This window comes from Varroa destructor, unplaced genomic scaffold (assembly GCF_002443255.2).
Source record: "Varroa destructor unplaced genomic scaffold, Vdes_3.0 BEIS01000001.1, whole genome shotgun sequence".
NCBI classification, from domain to species: Eukaryota; Metazoa; Arthropoda; class Arachnida; order Mesostigmata; family Varroidae; genus Varroa; species Varroa destructor.
The window spans coordinates 10,691,254-10,710,614 of NW_019211454.1; the positions used below are offsets into that span (position 1 = coordinate 10,691,254).

General features: G+C 39.3%; 1 protein-coding gene and 1 long non-coding RNA gene across 3 annotated transcripts; one reads left to right on the plus strand and one right to left on the minus strand.

Moving 5' to 3' along the window:
• The first annotated feature begins 5,398 nt into the window (after positions 1 to 5,398).
• Positions 5,399 to 11,088, plus strand: LOC111243084 (uncharacterized). Of its 2 annotated transcripts, none has more exons than XM_086992788.1 (6): positions 5,399 to 5,937; positions 7,151 to 7,370; positions 7,802 to 7,880; positions 8,644 to 8,776; positions 9,237 to 9,361; positions 10,598 to 11,088. In XM_086992788.1, exons 1-6 carry the CDS (start codon positions 5,911 to 5,913, stop codon positions 10,803 to 10,805), a joined length of 792 nt encoding a protein of 263 aa, XP_086848914.1. In that variant the 5' UTR covers positions 5,399 to 5,910; the 3' UTR covers positions 10,806 to 11,088. The 2 variants fall into 2 exon arrangements, with proteins under 2 accessions (XP_086848914.1, XP_022643883.1); XM_022788148.2 differs by having other exon boundaries at positions 5,401 to 5,937; positions 7,151 to 7,277.
• A 5,576-nt stretch (positions 11,089 to 16,664) lies between these two features.
• Positions 16,665 to 19,096, minus strand: LOC147758246 (uncharacterized). The gene is made up of 3 exons (XR_015330180.1): positions 19,012 to 19,096; positions 18,581 to 18,723; positions 16,665 to 17,350 (listed from the first exon to the last, which is right to left on the minus strand). It is a non-coding gene; the product is annotated as an uncharacterized LOC147758246 (long non-coding RNA).
• Positions 19,097 to 19,361: the final 265 nt, after the last annotated feature.

A 19,361-nucleotide genomic window follows, 5' to 3' on the forward strand; every position in this document is an offset into this window, starting at 1 on the left:
TGTCTTAACTAAAGTAACTGTTGTAAAAGGGGAACTACTTTTCAGGGTAACGTTTTCTAGGAGTTCCTTCACAATGGACTTCCGAATTTCTTCATGTCATTCATCATATCAAGGATCTTCACCGACTCGTTGAGTTGCCTTATACTGAGCTATCATTTACTACATATATAATATTTCGATTGATATTTAGCTATAAATTCCAAAAAGTTCTCGAATGAAGTGCTCGTAAACATGTAATGTCATAAATTAAAGAAAGGGGAAGAAGTATTGGGGTAGAAACCTCATCTCAACTGATGTCTTGTAATGATAGGCAATCATGTCATTTAATATAATGGTTGCATACTTGCCTATTATTAGCTTAGTGGACTTAATACTGGTCCGACTTCGAAATTGCCTAAGGCTTTACATGCGAAGTAGTCGAATGTGATAGAAAATTTATAGCGACGAAAAATAAACAACTCAATCAGAACATGCTTTTATGATATCTAACGATAGCAGAGTGACGACAGCTTCGCGTTTCTGAAGCCGACGAAACTTCAGAAGAACTACCTTCTACGAACGCACTATTATTATGTAACCGTTGTTGAATTCACACCTCCGGTGTTTTGTTATTACCCTCTGAATGTGCTTATGGCATCAATTAAGCACCCACCGCTAACATTAAGATGGCAAAATTACGAAATTAAGATGATGCTGGGATGATTTTTTTCATTTCACCTCAGCTTTAAACTCGTGGATGTATGTAGTTGTCATTGTAATCTCTCACTTTTTATTAGTTTCAGGAACAAAGGTAGCGTGAAAATTTTAGGGGAAAAAATTTCAAGCGTATTATAGTCATTGGCGGCTCGACTGCCCATTTGTATTGATAGGCCAAGCGGGACAATTGTCGTCCGACACATGCGTTGGTGCCGTTTCGGATTGTGTTTTCTGAAGCGTGCACTTGCTATCTAAATTAAAAATTTCTTTCAGATGTTTTTCTTTCTGTGCTACTGTCTCCCTCTAGGTCAGTAAATTTTAACTTTATCTATATTCTAATGTTTTCACTGTATGCGTGTCCGAACTTTCTATATGATCGTGTTTTAATCTGCATCTCTAGCAATGGACAATTGTTTTTTTCAAACAGAGGCACATTTTTTGCCTATTATGTCGAATGTCGCGGTTACACTTTACAGCGCTTTCGCTTGTCGCACAAATGGCCGCCTTGCACGCGCCGGATGATAGCAGTGCTATAGCTCGTGATGCGTTATTTATTATTATCATTAGGATTTGCCAGGTTCAGGAACGAACGAAGACAAGTGAAATGCTTCTGTAAAAAAACATGTGTCACTTTTCGTTTTCTCTAAATAAATAAAGCTTTCGAATACAAAAATAAGACATTTGAACAGTTTAAAAGTATGGATGTAGCTGTCGGTTTTAGGCAGCCAGGCTTATGACCTGGGCATATGTCCGGTTGGAATACGCAGCGGCAAACACGATTGCCGACCTTCATTGTAAGGTAAAGCCTCGCTTATTTAATCCCGACGTGCAACAAGGGGGTGTCATGTTAGAAAACGATTCTCGGATGAACTGATCCACATTGGAAAAATTCAACCCGCCATCCTGGCGATGAGTATTGGTAAGCGCATAATGGGTCGACGCGGCTATGTGTGACTCAGTCGGTATGACGGGTATAATAGCAAGATACCCTCGCAGCATCGAGGGCACTTCCACGCTATCTCTTCCCCAGCCCATGGTTCAAAATCGTAATCAGGGTATCCAGGAGCGTATCCACGGAAGCCAACTAGTAGTTCACAGCTGTAACTTTTCCTTGTTAAGATCATGCTCCTCGCTGATGGAAAGTAAACGCGTGCTTGTTCTAAGCTTGAACTAGTTTTTAAAGTTCAACCTGAATCTACTGCTCTGCCTACTCATGGTGAGTTATCGGCAGACAAACAACTCGACAGACATCATTTGCGTCATGAACTTCAACGGATGTCAGTTCATACGTAGACACATTGATTTCTCTTCCGGAAGCGATACGGACATATTTACCAAGAATTGAGTGAAGTCTAATAGAAGCTGCGCTTTTTACAAATGCAGTTAATATACAAGCGGTGCTTGTCGATTATCATAGCTTCCTGTATGAGTTTGAGCACCGACAAGCTGATAAGGCGGGCCCAATTGTAAATGTTTCCATGCGATCTTTTAGTGTCGGGCATCTGTTAATTTTTTTTTAAATTCGGTTAATTTATGTTATTTATATTTGAAAATCTATGAGATATGCAGTCATCTTGCTGCAAATCTATTATGCACCTCTTCTCGCCTGTTGAGCAAGTCTGCTACATCTAGCGACGACAATCCTACTTATCTATTTATACCATTACTGCTAGCAGGAGTCACTGGGTAATTATGTACATAGTCAGCTATACTTCTTAATTATGTATAATTAAAGTAGTGGGCCTCAAAGGCATACAGTGGCCCAGACAGGTTCCTATTGAAAGCACCATTTTGCACTAAATACACTGTTGCCCCTGAATGCGGATCGCCAATGCTAATCTATCCCAGTTTTTTTTTTATTTATTCTCTAGTCATGGTGCAGTAAAACGTGGTTATTGGGCAGATTATTACTCTTATGAAATTATGCTCATTGTCATTCTAAATAATTCTACAGCTTTTTTGAATAAGTTCGAAAATCGAAATTTTTTCGAAGAAACGCCGCAATTGACAACAGTCCTTTATGATAAAGATCATGAACACCTTTTATTGATCTCGATTATATATGGAAATATGTCATATAATAAAGAAACTGTTTAACGTTAAGTAAATCGTACTAACTTGTTGCGCATAGACGTCGACCACGGATACAGAGATCTTCATGGAAATGTATAAACTAGCGTTTATGGATTGGTAGATAGCGAAGCATGTATTTTGTATGGGACACTGAAATCAGACAATGCTAGAGACCTACGTAAATTTAGCACTCTCCATGTCTATGTCGAGTATTTTCGTTACCACAGTGGCCAAGCTATAAGAAGCTCGATAGCTTCATATCAATTATCAAATAATACTCTAAGCTAGCAAATGATCCCTATAACATATATAGTGATTTTCCTATAGTATCGATATGTGCATGTATAAAGGTATCTGCAAGTGATTTTTGCTTTAGATTTCTAAGCAAGTACGCCGTAGACACAATAGGCAAATGTGAACTTGCATTTTTTTCTAACCGTTAGCCCTCACGGGCGACGACCATTAATATCTTCTGAGGCAAAATATTGAACCAATCGTTCTGCGTCAATGACGTTCTTGCAAATAACCTAAAATATTTTGAACTCTATATTTAAAGTTATGGATCGAAAATAAAAAATGTACAAACATTAATAAACACGGATCTAAACATTGAAGACTCCTGAGAAATTCTAAACGCTCTAATGCATACATAGGACGGATATTTCATATGTTCGAAACAATTACCAAATTTAACGTTTATACATAAAACGACCAAATAAGCATCAACAGTTAGTCCTTCCCTATTACTTTGTTAGGGCCTTTCGTAGGCCAATGTCGCTGGGGGGTTTAGCCGAGGGTGCGCAGGGTTTTAGGACATGCAGTTCCAATAAAGCAGAAGACTCGTTCATCTAATGACACCAAATCGGTGAAATTAGTTACGCAGTTCTAAGTTTCGAGATATATTCGTCGTGGTCACACTAGGGGGCGATAACTTTTTAGAGGGTTTTCTGGTTTGGACTCAAGCAGAGGGTTAAAAACAAGAGTAACGTCGGGTCCATCATTCGCAGTGAGTGTTTTAGGCCAGCATCACGCCAACCATATTACCTGGATGCAAATTCTAAACGATCTTTCAGATAGACTATTACTGTTAGATTCAATTACCATACTTATATAGTCGCATCGCAAGGCTCCATATGCGCGACGGGTGGTACTGCACTTGTTAATTCATTAACACAATTTAGAATATCTGACGCTATTTTTTTTTACAGCCCAGCTTTTCAAGCTGCAACGACAATGAATGGTTGGCTGGCAATAGCATAGTTTGTAGTAGCTTTAGAAGTACCTCAACGTCTCAAGTACGACCTCTTGACAGCAACGTAAATTTCCTGAAAGGTGGTGAATTAGTTGATTGCCTATAAAGGGCTTCTTCCAATTAGCCCTATCTGTTCATCAGATTGGAAAGGTAAAGGTTCCATTAATCAAATACCCTTTGAAAAGCACAACTTAGCGACCGTTTGTTCAGTTTAGTCACCGCAGTTTAGAGCTGGCCGTCTCATCAAACTTTTGACTCAGCTTACGATAAAAAGTAGTTGGCCCAATTGACTATCGGCACTTATTGGTAATGTGTCATTGGTCATGTGACCGGTTTCCTCCGACAAACCGTGTGCACCAAATCTTTTTTAGGTCTTCAGTTGTGGTTTTCAATTAGTGGGTCTATTTCGCACCATACATGGTTCTAATAATATTAGCTCGTGTGATGAGTTCAATTAAAATGAAAATGGGAAAAATAAAAGTATTGTACTATAGGCTCTGGAACCCACTGTGATCGCGGGGTTAGGTTATGTCAGTATCATATGCTATTGGGAACATAGGTACCATTACCTACGAGAGGCATTGACAAAAATAAGTTAGTGCTAGGATGAAATAATCCCCACTCTTTGGCTGGAATGTCCAACGTGTTGTCACCTCTGAAGATGAGGCATACGGTTTAATACATTGAGATATAAGCATTGATGACAATCTAATGTCATTACTCTTATTGTTGTTATTAGAGTGTAATATAGTTCCTTTACTTCACGCCGCATTTTTATACCATTTACTCCTCATCACGATCATCGCCAGACGTCCGATACCAGCCTTATCGCGTGACGTGACACAGGGTAAGCGCTATACATTCATAGGCTAAATGGCCTCTGCGTACGCTTTGTCAGTGGAAATTCAAAAACTGAAACAACGTCGCGTGTAGCTGTTTGTGGATGTCGCGGCCTGTCGATCTTTTTCATCTGATTGAATTGGAAATATTACAGCCGATTGCTCAAGCAGATCGCTTTGCCTTCGATCGGATGAGCAAGATCAGTCGATCGATTAGACATTGCAAGACGGGCAAACCTTTACCGAACCGTTGTCTCAGCTAGCAACAATTGTTGTTGTTTGACCGGCTCCGCTAACCAGACGGCACCGTACAGAATCTTTCGGTGAATTTTGAAATCATAACTTCATTTCTAACGGTTGTTACTGAGACGTATCGTCACTAACTGCGCAATCACCGCATGCCTGCTACACAACGCTACCCTCCCTCTAATCGACCGTCCCGCCAAGACCCGTATTATCGTTATGTCATATGCTTCGTTAAAATTCCGCCAGGTGTCGCTCGGGCAATGCCGGAAGTGGACTGTAGCTTATCGTCGGTTTCACCGTTATTTGCCGCTGGTTACGCGAGCAAACAGACGGCAACTCTCTGTAATACTGCTGCATCGCTTTCGTCCTCTCCATGCCTTCTACTGTTATGGACCACTTTTGAACACAGATGATGAAACAACTGTATCCAAGCGACTGATGTCGGTTCTCGTTTGGTGGCGCGCGCATCATCACCACGATGGACAGGGCTACTGTATGCCGTTGAACGAACGCAGGACGTTTTCCTTCGTCCGTTCTCAACAACCTGACGCGGACCCGCCGCCTGTTGTGCCTCGCGACGGGAACTGTATGTTGTTGAACATGATCTGCTGTTTTCTATGTTTCTGCCTTGTCTTTTGTTTCAACGAAACATCGTTCCATATATGAGCACGGATATGTGTGTGTGAATGTGTACGGTTGCCTCGAAGTGAGGAATAAACGTCGCGCTAAGCTTCTGTTGCTACACAATACCATCGTCGGTTGTATGACCTACGTCGATTGACCATCGAAATCTGCAAACTGAAAATGAACCTCTTTGAAAACTTAAGAAAGGTAATCGAGTTGCTTTAATTGTTATAGAAGCTGCTTCCTTAAGTTTGATTTTAATGGCGAACCGCAGTAGTAACTCTATGTCTGTACTATTATATTGATGTTCATGTTTTATCAACCACATATACATGGTATAGAAGCGTATGCGCACATATGCGGTACATATTCGCAACAAATTTTATCTATGAAATAAAATGTATTATTTACTAGTTTCCTACAGCAGGTCTGTCACATTACAAAGAATGGGAATTCATAATGCAAATCCTGATACCTGCCGCATGCATCTTCTAAGCATGAACCTTGCGTGTTAAATCCTCTAACGGAAGTTGGTCACAAATATTTGAGAGAGTAATTCGTTTGAAATTTTTCAGTATAGTCCGCTAAACACTTTCACTACTTCTAAAGTTTATTTCTTAACAAAATATAAAACAGTATATCTTTTTATATTAAATGGTATTTCTTTTTATACCAAAAAATTCTTATTCTACCTTTAAATCCCTTCCATAAAAAGTTGTTTCGGCCCAAGCTGCTCTCATGTATTTTTCTCACTTCGAAATGCGAAGCGTCAAACGTGCAAAATACACGGAATCATTTGCCTAGGAAAAGTGAGTTCTAAACGTACGCGAGTAGGTGAGACATTTTTCAAGAGGGACTGCTCCTAGTCAGCCTTTCTATTTCGAGTTTTACGTCCTGTGTCGCCGACTGGCCCCCAGCACGAAACGAAATGCCTCTATGTCCACACCCGAACCTAAACCATAATCCGTTCCTAGGATTAGTACGCAAATACGTTACTCTTTATGCTATCACGAACGACTGATTTTATCCAAGAATCATAGAATCGAAGAATTATAAAATCATTCATTCGTTCATTATATAATATGTATAACTAAAAAGATTTAAGTAATTATTCTAAAAAAATCGTTGGCCTTAGAGATTCTCATATTTTCATGTTTTTTTCCAATCTATTCAAGTATCTCTCCAAGGCTAAATTAACTAAAGAGACATATTATAGGAAACTTTTGAAAACTAAATAAGCGGAAAAACGAATAAGTTACTATATATATATACTCTTTTCTAAAAATAAGTGCGTGGTCTCTCTTTTAAAAAATATATACGCAGTTATCTGGCAAGAGTGAAGAAAAGTCATTTTTCTTCTTCTACAATACTACAATGTAGTACACTAAACCTTGCCTTTTTCATTCTGGGTTCATTTCAGTTCTTGACAGCGATACTTTCAGTGGTATCGCGGACACCGACCAACGGTGAGCGCAATGTGACATCGGTAGACTCTGGCATAAATATGGCAATCGGCAATTCAACTATGGAAGATAATCTTGTTTATGGTACGGTATACAAGCAGATATTTCCCCTATACGACAATTGCGTACGATTCTTCACGCGGCATACGACACTGGTACCAGGGTGGATATTAGCATGTAATATCTAACAATTGATCTGTTTACTTTTTGGCTGTCTTTGTAGTGTTCAGAAATCTTAAACTATCCAGTTTAGCGTAGCATGCTTGCCACAGAAACAAAGGTATCATTTTTGCGGTTATTAATTTTGTCTTATCTATCTCCCGAAGCCCTTTGGCTCTGTTCAAAGTCACCGTAAGAACAGTAACCCTGAAACTTGAAATTAAATTAAGAGCTGTTTTTCTCCGATAATGTGGCACAGAGGCAGAGGTTTTTTTTACGTATTACAATAGCAAAAGTAGATAGTAATGTCTATTTACAGCTCAGATTTATGCTCACTGATGTTGGCAGTTGGCAAAGATGATTTTGATAATTGCTTTGTAGTCATACTAATACATACTTCGAAAGATAAAAAAAAAAAAAAAAGAATAAAAATTGTCGTTCTTGTTCAGTGGATCAATTCCAGAAGCCTTCGATAGACATCGACGGATGTGACCCATTTTGCGCCGATGAGAAGCACCCGTTGCCCGAGTAAGTGCCCACATTCTTTGTTATGAAAACTTACGCTTTTTCTTCACACGATACCTGTAGTCACCTCATTTCTAGGTTAGCCGCAGTAACTCATTTGATATAGTAACTGTTGGCTGCATAGCTACGTGTCGACTTTGCGTTTCCTCTCTAGCTATTTGCGTAGATTAGCAAAGCTTTTTGTTAAAACGCTGTAGCTTTGGAAACGGAAAATGCAGCGTTAAATCCTAGCTAAAATAAGAGAGAAGAAGGTATCAAGAATACTTATAGAGCTCACTTTTGAGCTACAAGGCTGGTGAGAGTGCATGATGGGGGCAAGCACGATATAAGGGAAACATCAACATGGTTCTTGCCACACGTTGCGACTGGGATCGTGGCCACAGTAGAATTACAACAATTGTTTTTAGATGAAGCTTCGCAAACATACAGAGTTCAAACGATTAATATTGAATACATACTGCTTTGACAAGATACACTTTTGACGCACCAGTCAAGTGCAGGCTATTAAAGTTAGTTATTACTTACAAGTGGGCTTACCAAGCTTTGCCAATGTGTCAACTTTGCATCATTGGCTTTTTGAATTTGTTTGGGCCTCAATAAGGCTTTAGTCGGATTCCACCAAAAGGTAGTGTTCAACTACCGTATTGAATATAGCATTGCGGTTCAGCAAATAGCACATGAGGGAATTCGTATGAACGTATAATGATTTCCTGCAATTTCTAAGCAATGGTCTACTTCCCTGTATTGCTGTTCCCTTTCATGGAAGTGAGGTGCAAATAGATGTCCTTATGAAAAATATGCCTTTTCTCAAGACGTTTTATCAAAAGCGAAAACCAGAACTTGCTACCTACACCCCTGGGGTCACCGCAGTTCTACGCGACGAAGACCACTATATTCCAGTGAGTAACATATCATAATAGCGCTTCATATTAACTTGGACTCATTAAGCATTTTAGATTTCTGAAAAAGCTTAGACGTTAGCTTGCAGATGCATCAAAAACAACTCATCACAAAATGCGCTTAAACAGTGTCAAGTTCCTGCTAGTCAATGAAGCGGGACACTTCAACCGAAAACGCTGGCATAATAATAATAAATTCAGCTAAAGATGCCGCCCTGGTTTGAGGACTTTAAAGTTTTTAAAAAGGCGCACCTGAATGCATTGCAGCTTGTACTTTTCAAAATACCTCGATATAGATAAATAATACCGGTTTAATTGTGCGTCACGTGGTACCATCTCGAATAAACATTTGTTTATTCGTAACATTTCATAGTTTTTTTCTCTTTTGTAAACTATATTTATTAAACCAGACACGTCCGTATATATAGATAGATATAAGATGCGTTTGTTTGTCTTCCAGTTATGTGACTCACTCAAAAGGGACTATATGCCAAAAGCCGCAAAGGACGTGTATGGAGTGAAACACTTTTTACTGAATCCAGACAGCGGCGACTATCAACAGCTTGTGGAGACTGAGCACTGCAGGTGAGTGTTTTTAATACCTAAACCTATTAGTTAGGCGAGTCTGCGTTCCTAGAAAAATGCCAATAATTAAGCATGCCACTTTCGGGATATTCAGAAAGCAGTAATTTAGTAAACTCTCATGGTTTTCGTAACAATGTCTTAAAATTTTATTTATCTGCAGAGCGCGGTGCTTATGCTCATCTGTTCTTTGAAAAAGAATTCGTTCATATACGATCTTCAGCTTCCCGCCTATTACAGACCTGAATAATAGTAGCTTGACCTATTATTGCATTAAGAGCCTGTTAGGACACAGGGTTCTAGCTATTTGCGAACGAAAGAAGACATTAGTGCACATACGAATCGTCTTCCTATCGTTACTCTCAATAATGTTGTACGATCCAAGCGTGTTTACGTCCAGGTTCAAATATATGCCCATTCCATCTCTGTGTCACTTCACGAAATTAACAAACACATGGCTACCGCAGCATCGATCAGACATTATTAGAAGCGGACCTATTTGATGGATACAGGTAACGATGCACATAGTGGTGAGAAGATTAGGATCTTCTATTTATCTACCGAAGCTGAATCACCTAAGGACCTTTAGGTTTAACAAGCAATTTTTCCGTGCAGACGTTACTTGCCATTAAGTAATGTATCCAACTCAAATAAGCGATTTTCGAATATTATCAATCGCCATTACTAAAGACTATGTATTGTAAATGAAGCCTAGGGCCTCTTCAAGAGAACCTTATACACTTCCCCGAACTTCAACACATCCCTTGGTTTACAACGGTGCTTGGAGAGTTCGATATCTTATGTCCCACTAAAAATCTTTCGAGCTTTACGTCCGGTACAGACTTAAAATTTATTAGAGCTTTGGGCGGCCGGCCTTTCCACATATTATTGCCTCGTATAAACTAGCAGCCTTCTGCCTTTCAGTTCAACTATGATTCCCCTAAATGTTTAACTGAAAAAATCTTCTGAATTTTGGGTATTTTACCCGTTTAGGAGAAATCGCGTCTATCTAATTAGTTGAAGGAACTTGGCTAAAGCTAGCGCCGCGGAATCTATTTATATCGTGTGATCGAGCGAAGTACCCACATTAATATCCGCTATCAAATCCTCATTTGTCTTGTGTGATAATAGGTAGCTAGTTTAACCAATCGGCAAATTTCCGCTTGAATTTTCGCGCCACAAACGTCACACTCTTTTGCAGACAACTGTTTTACATAACGTACTTTTGTTCGATTTCAGGGACACCGGCGCAGCATGCCCAGCCCTCGTCCCGTACTCGCTTCCGAACCAGCGTAGTATATGTAGAACCCATTTTTTCAAAAGGGGGCTAACGGCAATCAACACGTCGTCACTGGAGCCGTACGAGATCGTCGTGAAAATTCCCTCAGGATGCAACTGTTTTGTGCGACACTCCATATCCTCTGACCTGTACAAAGGCAACCCCTGAGAAAAATCACCACCTATAATCAGAATTAGTCTTTGTTTACGTTACTTGCTCAATTTTAACATGTTCATTTTAGGCATAGACAAATAGAAGAATGTCAGGTTGCTAATGTTATGCTGATTATTGTCGGTTATACAACACAAGATGGCTGCTACACAAAGTAAAAACCATTTTGTCTCTATTCAACATTCACTAGCTTTGTTTTATAGTTTTCAAGATAATTTCAACTATATATACAAAGTACAGGGCAATTAATAAAAGCATCAAGAGTATTTTTGAAATAGCATATTTCATATCGTTGTATGAACGTTTATGTCGAGAATAGGTTTTCTCTGATACGTCTTAATCATAGGCACATTTTACGGCCAGCTAATAATATCACAAGCGCTAAGAGAAGCATTTACGTCATGTTAAATTCGTAATAACTTTTAACTATTCCCTTTAAACAACCGCAGTTGTGCAATCCTATAGTCACTGGGGAAATTGTATCCTATTGACTCCAATCAATCTCTACCCTAAATAAGGTCTAGCTTGAACTAGCTCACGTATGATGATCGTACAGCTTGGCTTACCGTAGAAATCGTACGTCTCTGGATAAGGTATCCACGACCTAGCTACTCTCGCATGCAATTCAGGCCTAAACCTACTTAGATCTTTTATAGAAGCCTTTTCTACGCTAAGTTAGCCGTGCACTTCTTTGTGAGAAAAATGTATCTACGACGCATTGATCTGCATACGGTCTCGAGCGGCTAATTACAAGACCCGTTCTCCTAAATCTTGGCGCTTGCTTCATAGGAACAGTTTTCGAAATATTTGTCCTAACACAGGAATTTGACAATAGTGGTACGTATTTTCCATTGTTGGTCCTTCGAAAATTGCATTACTGCTACCGTATTACGTTCTTTTTTTTTTTTTTATCAATATCGTACTGCAACATTTAAAACATACCTGTACATCGAAGAGCAATACTTCCTGACACAGCAGAGTGCTATCATCATTCTAATTGCAGCTTATGCCACTGTTGCGTCAGAGAGAATGACGTGACCCCAACGCAAAGCAGATCGAAGTTACGTTTATCGTTAAATTGAGAGCCGTAAAGCGAAACGACACAAGTTCATCACGCTTACTGTAACTTGTTATCTATGGCATTGTAAGTTACCCGATTCCATGTGTGCATCATATTTAGTTCAAGGAGAAACGTAGCCCCTTCCTGTATTCTTTTCGTAGGTGAAGGAGACTGGTTCAGGTACCTTCGCTGTTATTTTGAGCTCTAACAGAATGGTTTTAATATTAGCATAGTGACTGGCCCTCATTCTATGCTTGTAAAGTAGGTCACTATAAAATGCGATATAGTGTTTTTTTTTTTATGTCCAAGTTCGTGTGCCATTGCATTGCACTAGCAGGAAGCTTTTTGTTCTAGCTTTTGTAGCTAATTTAGCATTTGTCCCAGTTGGTCATAGCGCAATGGAGGCCCCATGCGTAGAGCTGAACTTTATAGGCATTAGGATCTTTGCGTATCTTGACTCCGATGCGTCTAGCTGTATTACCATAAAGAAAGTGTTAGCACAAAGATGGGAAATGTACGTACAGGAAAATTAATTCCCATCTGCTTTAGATAAAAATTGCCCCTCGTGCAACGATAGATGGCGTACGTAACAACCGCTGTTTTAGCCACAACTAGCTGCTATCGAATTCCTATATAATTTCTTTTTTCTCTAAATACCTATTTACGAATGGTAGCTCAAGACACCTGTATATAATCCCTAAAGGATACATCACTGAAGTCGAGCACGCAGCGGGTATCACTTATCAATCAAATTCTGATTAACTTTGGAGAAATTCTTTTGAAGTATGATTTCAAATTGCGACTCTGCGTTATCTGTTATGAAATACCCTCAAATAAGAGCGGCGATAATGTGACGGAAGGCAACTGTGAATAATAGTTTTTACGTAAAATGAAACGTAGGGAACTTTATAGGCCAACCGGATAAAAGACAAATCAGTACGGCTAACATCATCGATCTTCTAGAATCGATTTTAAACACGTACGAGCTAGCTTTAAGCCATATCTGCTTATATCCATCGTTGTATTTTCGCTAAGAAAGAACTATAGAAACCTAATGTCAGCGGTAGAAAGCGGACAATAATATCAATCAGATATAATGCGCTTAGGATACGTTTTATCCACCAGACATTCAAGTCTAAAGCAAGAGTATGCAAATTCAGCCAAACTTTTATCATCAGCTAAACTTTTATTAAATCGTGAGAAAGTTACCTCACGCTGAAAGGACGCTGAAGGACGCTTAAGCTTATCTCTAATATCTAGCGATATTTTTGGTAAGCGCCGGGTAGCAGTTGAGCCGGCTTGGTCCATAGATAATGGCAGCACTGTCTCAAACACGGACACGAATTACTCTACGACGGAGTGGTGTACGCCAAATGTCGAGGCAGAACATGATAACGTCATAGATGAATGACCTGGACGGAGACCAGAGTATTACGATATCTGGAACCGATGATAGTGGAAGTCAGCTAGAAAAAACAGTTACCTGGGGGGCAGATAACATTCGACCTGAGCGAGCAGAGTTTCCCACCCACGGAACTTTTCCTCATAATGCTGCTTTGGCTAGACGTCGTTGGTTTTTAAGATACGTATTTGGTATTCCGTTATTAGCTATGACCTTTTCTTCTGACTGTTCATTCCATAAAAAGAGCTATAATACAAATAAAATGCGTAATACTTTTTTTTTTAATCTATATATTTATATATGCGGTCAGTATGCAAACAATAAAAAAAACAGGTACTAGTTTCGGTATAAAATTCTAACCGATATTTCGGACCAGCGGTATATATATATATATATATATATATGTATCTTTGAAAAATAGGTACAGGTTTATTGATAGTTTGAAACAAGTTACTGGACCGTATGAATTATTTTTAATTCCCACCAGGACAACACGTCCAGTGTTGTGGCCTTATATTGGGAAAAGCTTTGACGGGCAGGCGTTTATCCCTACTTCTGGCACCAGAAGAACTTTTGTTCTTTTAGAGAAAAATAACGAAATCGTTACGGCAAGCAGCAACGATCGTTCACAGAACTTTAGCTAATATCAGCTACTATCTTTCGCGCTGGACGAAATTCTACCAAAACCAAAAACTCTATTATTGCCAGTTTTCCTATGGCTTTGAAAAAATCCGAGAAGTATTTCCGGATCAAAGAACAATGTCAAATTTTTGTGGGTTTTTGAAAATAAATTAATGGCCGTATTAGAGAGGAAAATATTAATTGCTGAACGGACCGTCCAAATAAGCTTCAAATGGTTAATATGTTTTCAACTTCCTGCGTCTTTTTGCATATTTTCAAACTTTCTGCCGTCGTGAACTTTTAAATTTTTAAGGCTCTTGGCCTGCTATCAGCTTAAGATGTAATTCCACTTGAATTTTTTCTATGTAGCGTATTTGAGCGATACTTTAACAAATTACAATTACCAAGATCGATTGATGTACGGGCACTGTTAAAATTTTCCCTTTTCGTTTAGTACATCCATTCATAATATAATGCAACGCGGCCACGCTGATCCGGCAGGATGTCCGTACACCGCGGCCGGCCTTCACTAGCGTCTAGTGGATTTGCCCTTAGTTCACGCTATCCAGACCCTTTCATAATCTCCAGCATAAAGTGGACGTGGCATTCCGTTCTTTCTAGTGCCGAATAACTGGTTAGACTCCTTCCGGCGCCCGACGCCATCGGGGGCGTTTTTTAAGATCTTACGACAACAGGTACACACAGACAAGCCACATCCTACTATCATGGCAGTACTCATTGCCACTGCGGCTAACCGCCCTGTCCAATAGAGTCAACTTCCACCTTCTTGCAGCGGCAAATTCGCAGATCATAAGCCGACGGAGTAGGAAGGAGCATACTTTTTCCACAAGTCGATATATGCCTCAGTTGCGTAAGCACTCACGTGCTCTATTTTCCGATCCGGAAATGGGCACGTCATCAGCCCGCGTACGTTAGCATCTCGGTAGCTCCTCTGGCGAATTTGAAACACTAAAGCCTAAGCTGCTTTTGGCAGAGCTGGCCATGATGCCCTTGAACTTATTCGAGAGGGGATACCTTCGTGGAGAATAAAACTATGAGGGGGATTACGATCATATGAATTGGTAAGTAACCAAAGTAGAATGAACTACGTTAATTTTCTCGTCAACTAGCAGCAACTTACGTAATCGTAGACGTATTTATTCATTAATTCATATTATAATGTTTGCATGATTACAATATGGTAATCGGGATTATTTGGGACCACGTTAGCGTCGCATAAAGCATATTTTAGATTAAATTTTCTCCAACGTGCTTAGTCAATTTAGCTATGCTTTGTATAAATTTAGATTAGATCTCTAATGGCTCATAGAAGGGTAAAAATATATATTTATATATAACAAAGCCGTAGTATCTAGCATTCGGCTCAATACCTTTACGAGGAGTAGGCTACCTAAAATACTCGGTGGAATATAATTCTTATACGGCTTGTTTAAAATTCTGATATAAAAAAAAAAAGCTATTTTTTTTTATCTTCAATTCGAGCCCCCAACCGTTAAATGAAGCACTGACCAGCCTGTTCAAAAGTAACTTTTCGAATATTAATCGTAATATTTTAATCGAATAGTTTAATCGTAACTATGAGTGAAGCGATATTAGTACTTGAAAGCTCCAATGGGTGTGGTAAAGAAGAGAGTCATTTTCTACTTAAAAGCCCCAACGAATTTGGCCATCAACATCGGGAACTTGAAGCCCCAGTGAGTTTGGGCATCTTACTCGAAAGTACTTTGAGTACTTTCGATTTGATCGATTTTGAATCGAGTTTGGTTAAGAACGTTGAAAGCCATCTGACACTTGGAAGTTTGGTTACCTGACCGTTGAGGTAGAAAAGGGGGCCACGCTTTGAATAACTGAGGTTTCGTTCAAACAAGCCGCAAAGCTTAAAATGCATCAGACTTATTATTGTGTGTTGACAGCGTGCCAAGGACATACCACAGTTGATAAAATAGGCCAAAAGACGCAAGAAAGCGCCAAAGGTCGGCAAAAGGTTAATAACTATTATGGCCTACATTAGCATACTTATGAACTACAGATAATCTGATTTCGAAAACATGTGGCAATTTTTGCATAAGAATCTCTGAATTACCAGAGATTGCATTGCGTGCTCTTTTAATGATCGTTTTCCCTTTCATTTAAATTCCTGCCATCTTCGTTTTTGAAGTAGAAAAATCGTTTTTTGATTTTGAAGCACCTTGATAATCGGAAACGTGACAAGCCCTCGATTTTATGAGTTAATCATTCTGGTGGAAGCCATCTGGCAATAGATATTACCTAAGCTTAGCTTATACTTTAAAGAAACCCCCCCTCATTCGACCTTGGTGAGTAAATGGATCTTTAAAAAAGATTAAAAAAGAAGTAGCTTTCTTCCGGTACCAAGTATAGCCGACGAACGCATACTCGTTGTGACAAACAGCTGACAGAAGCTATTCAAATGTTTTAGGCTCTTATAACAGAATCCTACTTTGAAATGAAATAATTTTTGTGCTAGTAGAATGAGGATCTTTCAGTGTGTTAAAGATATTCTTCCTTATTTTGCTTACATTTGTTCCAGCCCTCTGGCAGCTTCTGGACAGCGTTCTCGAATGTAATTTCTCCATCTATGGCTTCGATAAAATAACTACCAGTTACGCCTTTTAGGGCATGGAAAGCAACATGCACTTAAACCGGGAGAACAATCGAACTGAAGCCAACATTAGATATTCCTTTGCTCAATTCAGGAAGTAGTTGAAACATGACAATGAGGTCTGCCGTTGAACCAGACTGTGTGCTTTCACTTGCCATGACGATGTTTATTGAATCTCTTGCAGAACCCTAAATGGCGGGTAGGGTTCATTGTTTCACAAATTTTCGGCGAATATCTCGCAGTACTAGATGTCCTTGATGTCCACTGTGACTATTAGCATTACTTCACCTTTAAGCCTATCCGACCCTATCTCCGCATTCTCCGCCAGGACTTACGTCCTTTTTGCGCCTAGCAGTATAGATCGGGCTACGCTTCGTCTATGATGATCATATACTTCAAGCGGGCTTTTTTTTTTAAATTAAGGTTCCGCAAAATAGACGTGGAATGCACCACACACGTTTCCAACTGGCATGGATCCACTTTTTACTCAGTTTCCGCATTTTCAGAATTTGGATTATGATTCTATGACACGTTACGTGTGAATTTCAGCTGTACTCGATGCAGCCGTCAGTATTACAGCTCTGATTTTGTAAAAACTCTCCTCCATTGCAATAATGCGTTTTGGTTCTAACATCTGTTCACCTCGTCGCTGGTCTTCAACAATCCAATTTCGGTTCCTGAAGCGTTCGCACCATTCGTAAACTAAGCTTTCGCTGAAAGCCCTTTTGCTCCATGTCCTCACCTATCTTCGATGCATTTCGACAACGCTGTTGTCCTCCAGGGGCGAAAACTTCAGCACTGAGTGTTGCCTTTCGAAACTAAAAAATATTTTTTTTAAATAGATTTTTCCCAAAGTGAATTCAACCCGCTTGAACATGTTCTTAAAAAACTAAAGTATCTACTAACTAAATTTCCTTTACTAGACTCGATGGTACGCTTTCATGTTTTCAGCGGCTGAAGAACACTTCTGCGCTTACGTTAAAGATCTTATGGCTAAAAAATGCGACCAACTTTATGCAACTTGTATTGATTTTGTATTGGGTGAATGTGGAGAAATGAGGCAATTTTATTCGTTGATGAGAGGACTGTACTCATATCTATTCTACTTTTTCAAGCGGTTGATTTTGTACTAAGCCTGGAGCACCAAACTGAAATCCACACCGTACTTAATAGGCGATTAATGGCACACAAAAAAGGATCATACCAATGCCCTGAATTTAAATGATGATTACACGTACCCTTACAAATACAGGCATCGGTACTTCGTACGGTGCCAATAAGCAGAGACTCCCTTGTATGCTCATCGCACAATCTATCACACATTCGTGTTAGTTAGTCTTCGATCAGTTGCCAAAAAAACCCGAAAATATCTCAACCTTATATTGTTCTATAAGCACTAAGCTCAGTATGCCAAACGTTTGGCTCTTTTTTGTCCAGCCAGCGTTCGCACGCTTTCATTAATACAGCTTTCAACAAAGTAGGCCACAAAGTAGGAGTTATGCTATCGTATAAAATGGTAAATTGGTTTGATGTCCCCGACCCAAAAATTTTGAAAAAACCAGGAGTGTCTACTCCTGGCTGAGTGGCTGAGCTAAAGAGTAGCGGTTGAAAACACGCAGTAGAAGCATCTTTAAAAATAAACAAATTTACATTTACACAAAAGATAGTTGTGCATATTTTACCATGTAGATCAATGTAAAGTTGTGACCGAAAGGCGTGTAGAGCTCGAAAAGAGATTGGCAGTATTGGTGTATATGAACGTTTGTCGGTTCCAAGTTAAGCAAAGTTATATTATTATATCTTTAAAATGATTAAAAAGAAGTGCGATTCAAATGATAGAAAAGTATTTTTTTTAGAATAGCATTCTGTAGCTGCCATTCAATGAACTTCATTGACTGCTGACCGCAGCACTGCATAGTGTACATTTGGGTAAGTTTAAAAAAAATCTAAGCTAAGTTGTTGGAAACTGTTAGAGCTTCTAACGACGGCAACAACCGTTTACCGAGCGAGATCAGAGAACGGAATATCGTTAACAGTAAATCGCTTACCTAGGGCTTATCTGGCTGTCCGATGGCGAGCAATTCCATGACACAAAATTGTTACTTAGATTTCATTAGCGTATGTACGGAGTCGTAACATCGACCTACATCCTTCCTGGACGGACAAACGGAGTACATTACCTGGAACGCCTCTTTTGTATTTAAAAAAATAGATTTTTCTCAAATTAATTTCAATGTGGCACTTTATACAGCAATAACACTGGACACAGGCAGCACTGTGTAGTGAGCTTCGGAAAGTATCTTAGTCTACGTACATAATTTTTATCTAAATTGAGTTGACTATGTATAGGGTTTTGCTTATTTTTGAGGAATATAGTTCGATTTCGACTTTAGAACGATGTCCTTCAAAACGAAGACCTGAAAATGCTTGGTGATGACAGTAATATAACAAGTAGTGCCACGCATAGGCTCAAACGCACCTTTTCGAAAAGTCACATGTTTCCGCTTCGTTATTTTAATCGATGGCGACTCAGCCCCACTTATCAACCAGCTATATTACCCTGCCAAAACGAATGGGTTACTATGAAGTGAGGATCGAGAAAAGCAAAGGCCGGAAGGCCACAAAAACAACCCGCACCGAACTGATGACTAATGAATCCGGAGGACGTTACCTGCTCAGCGTTTACTAATCGTTGCCTTTTCTAGACGTTACTATTTTCGACGATGAAGGTTCATTAAAGTGTAAACAAGCGGAAAAATCTATTGATAAGTCAAAAATGGCTATATTCACATAATTGGGGTGCTTTTCTCAGCATCAATCAATTTGATC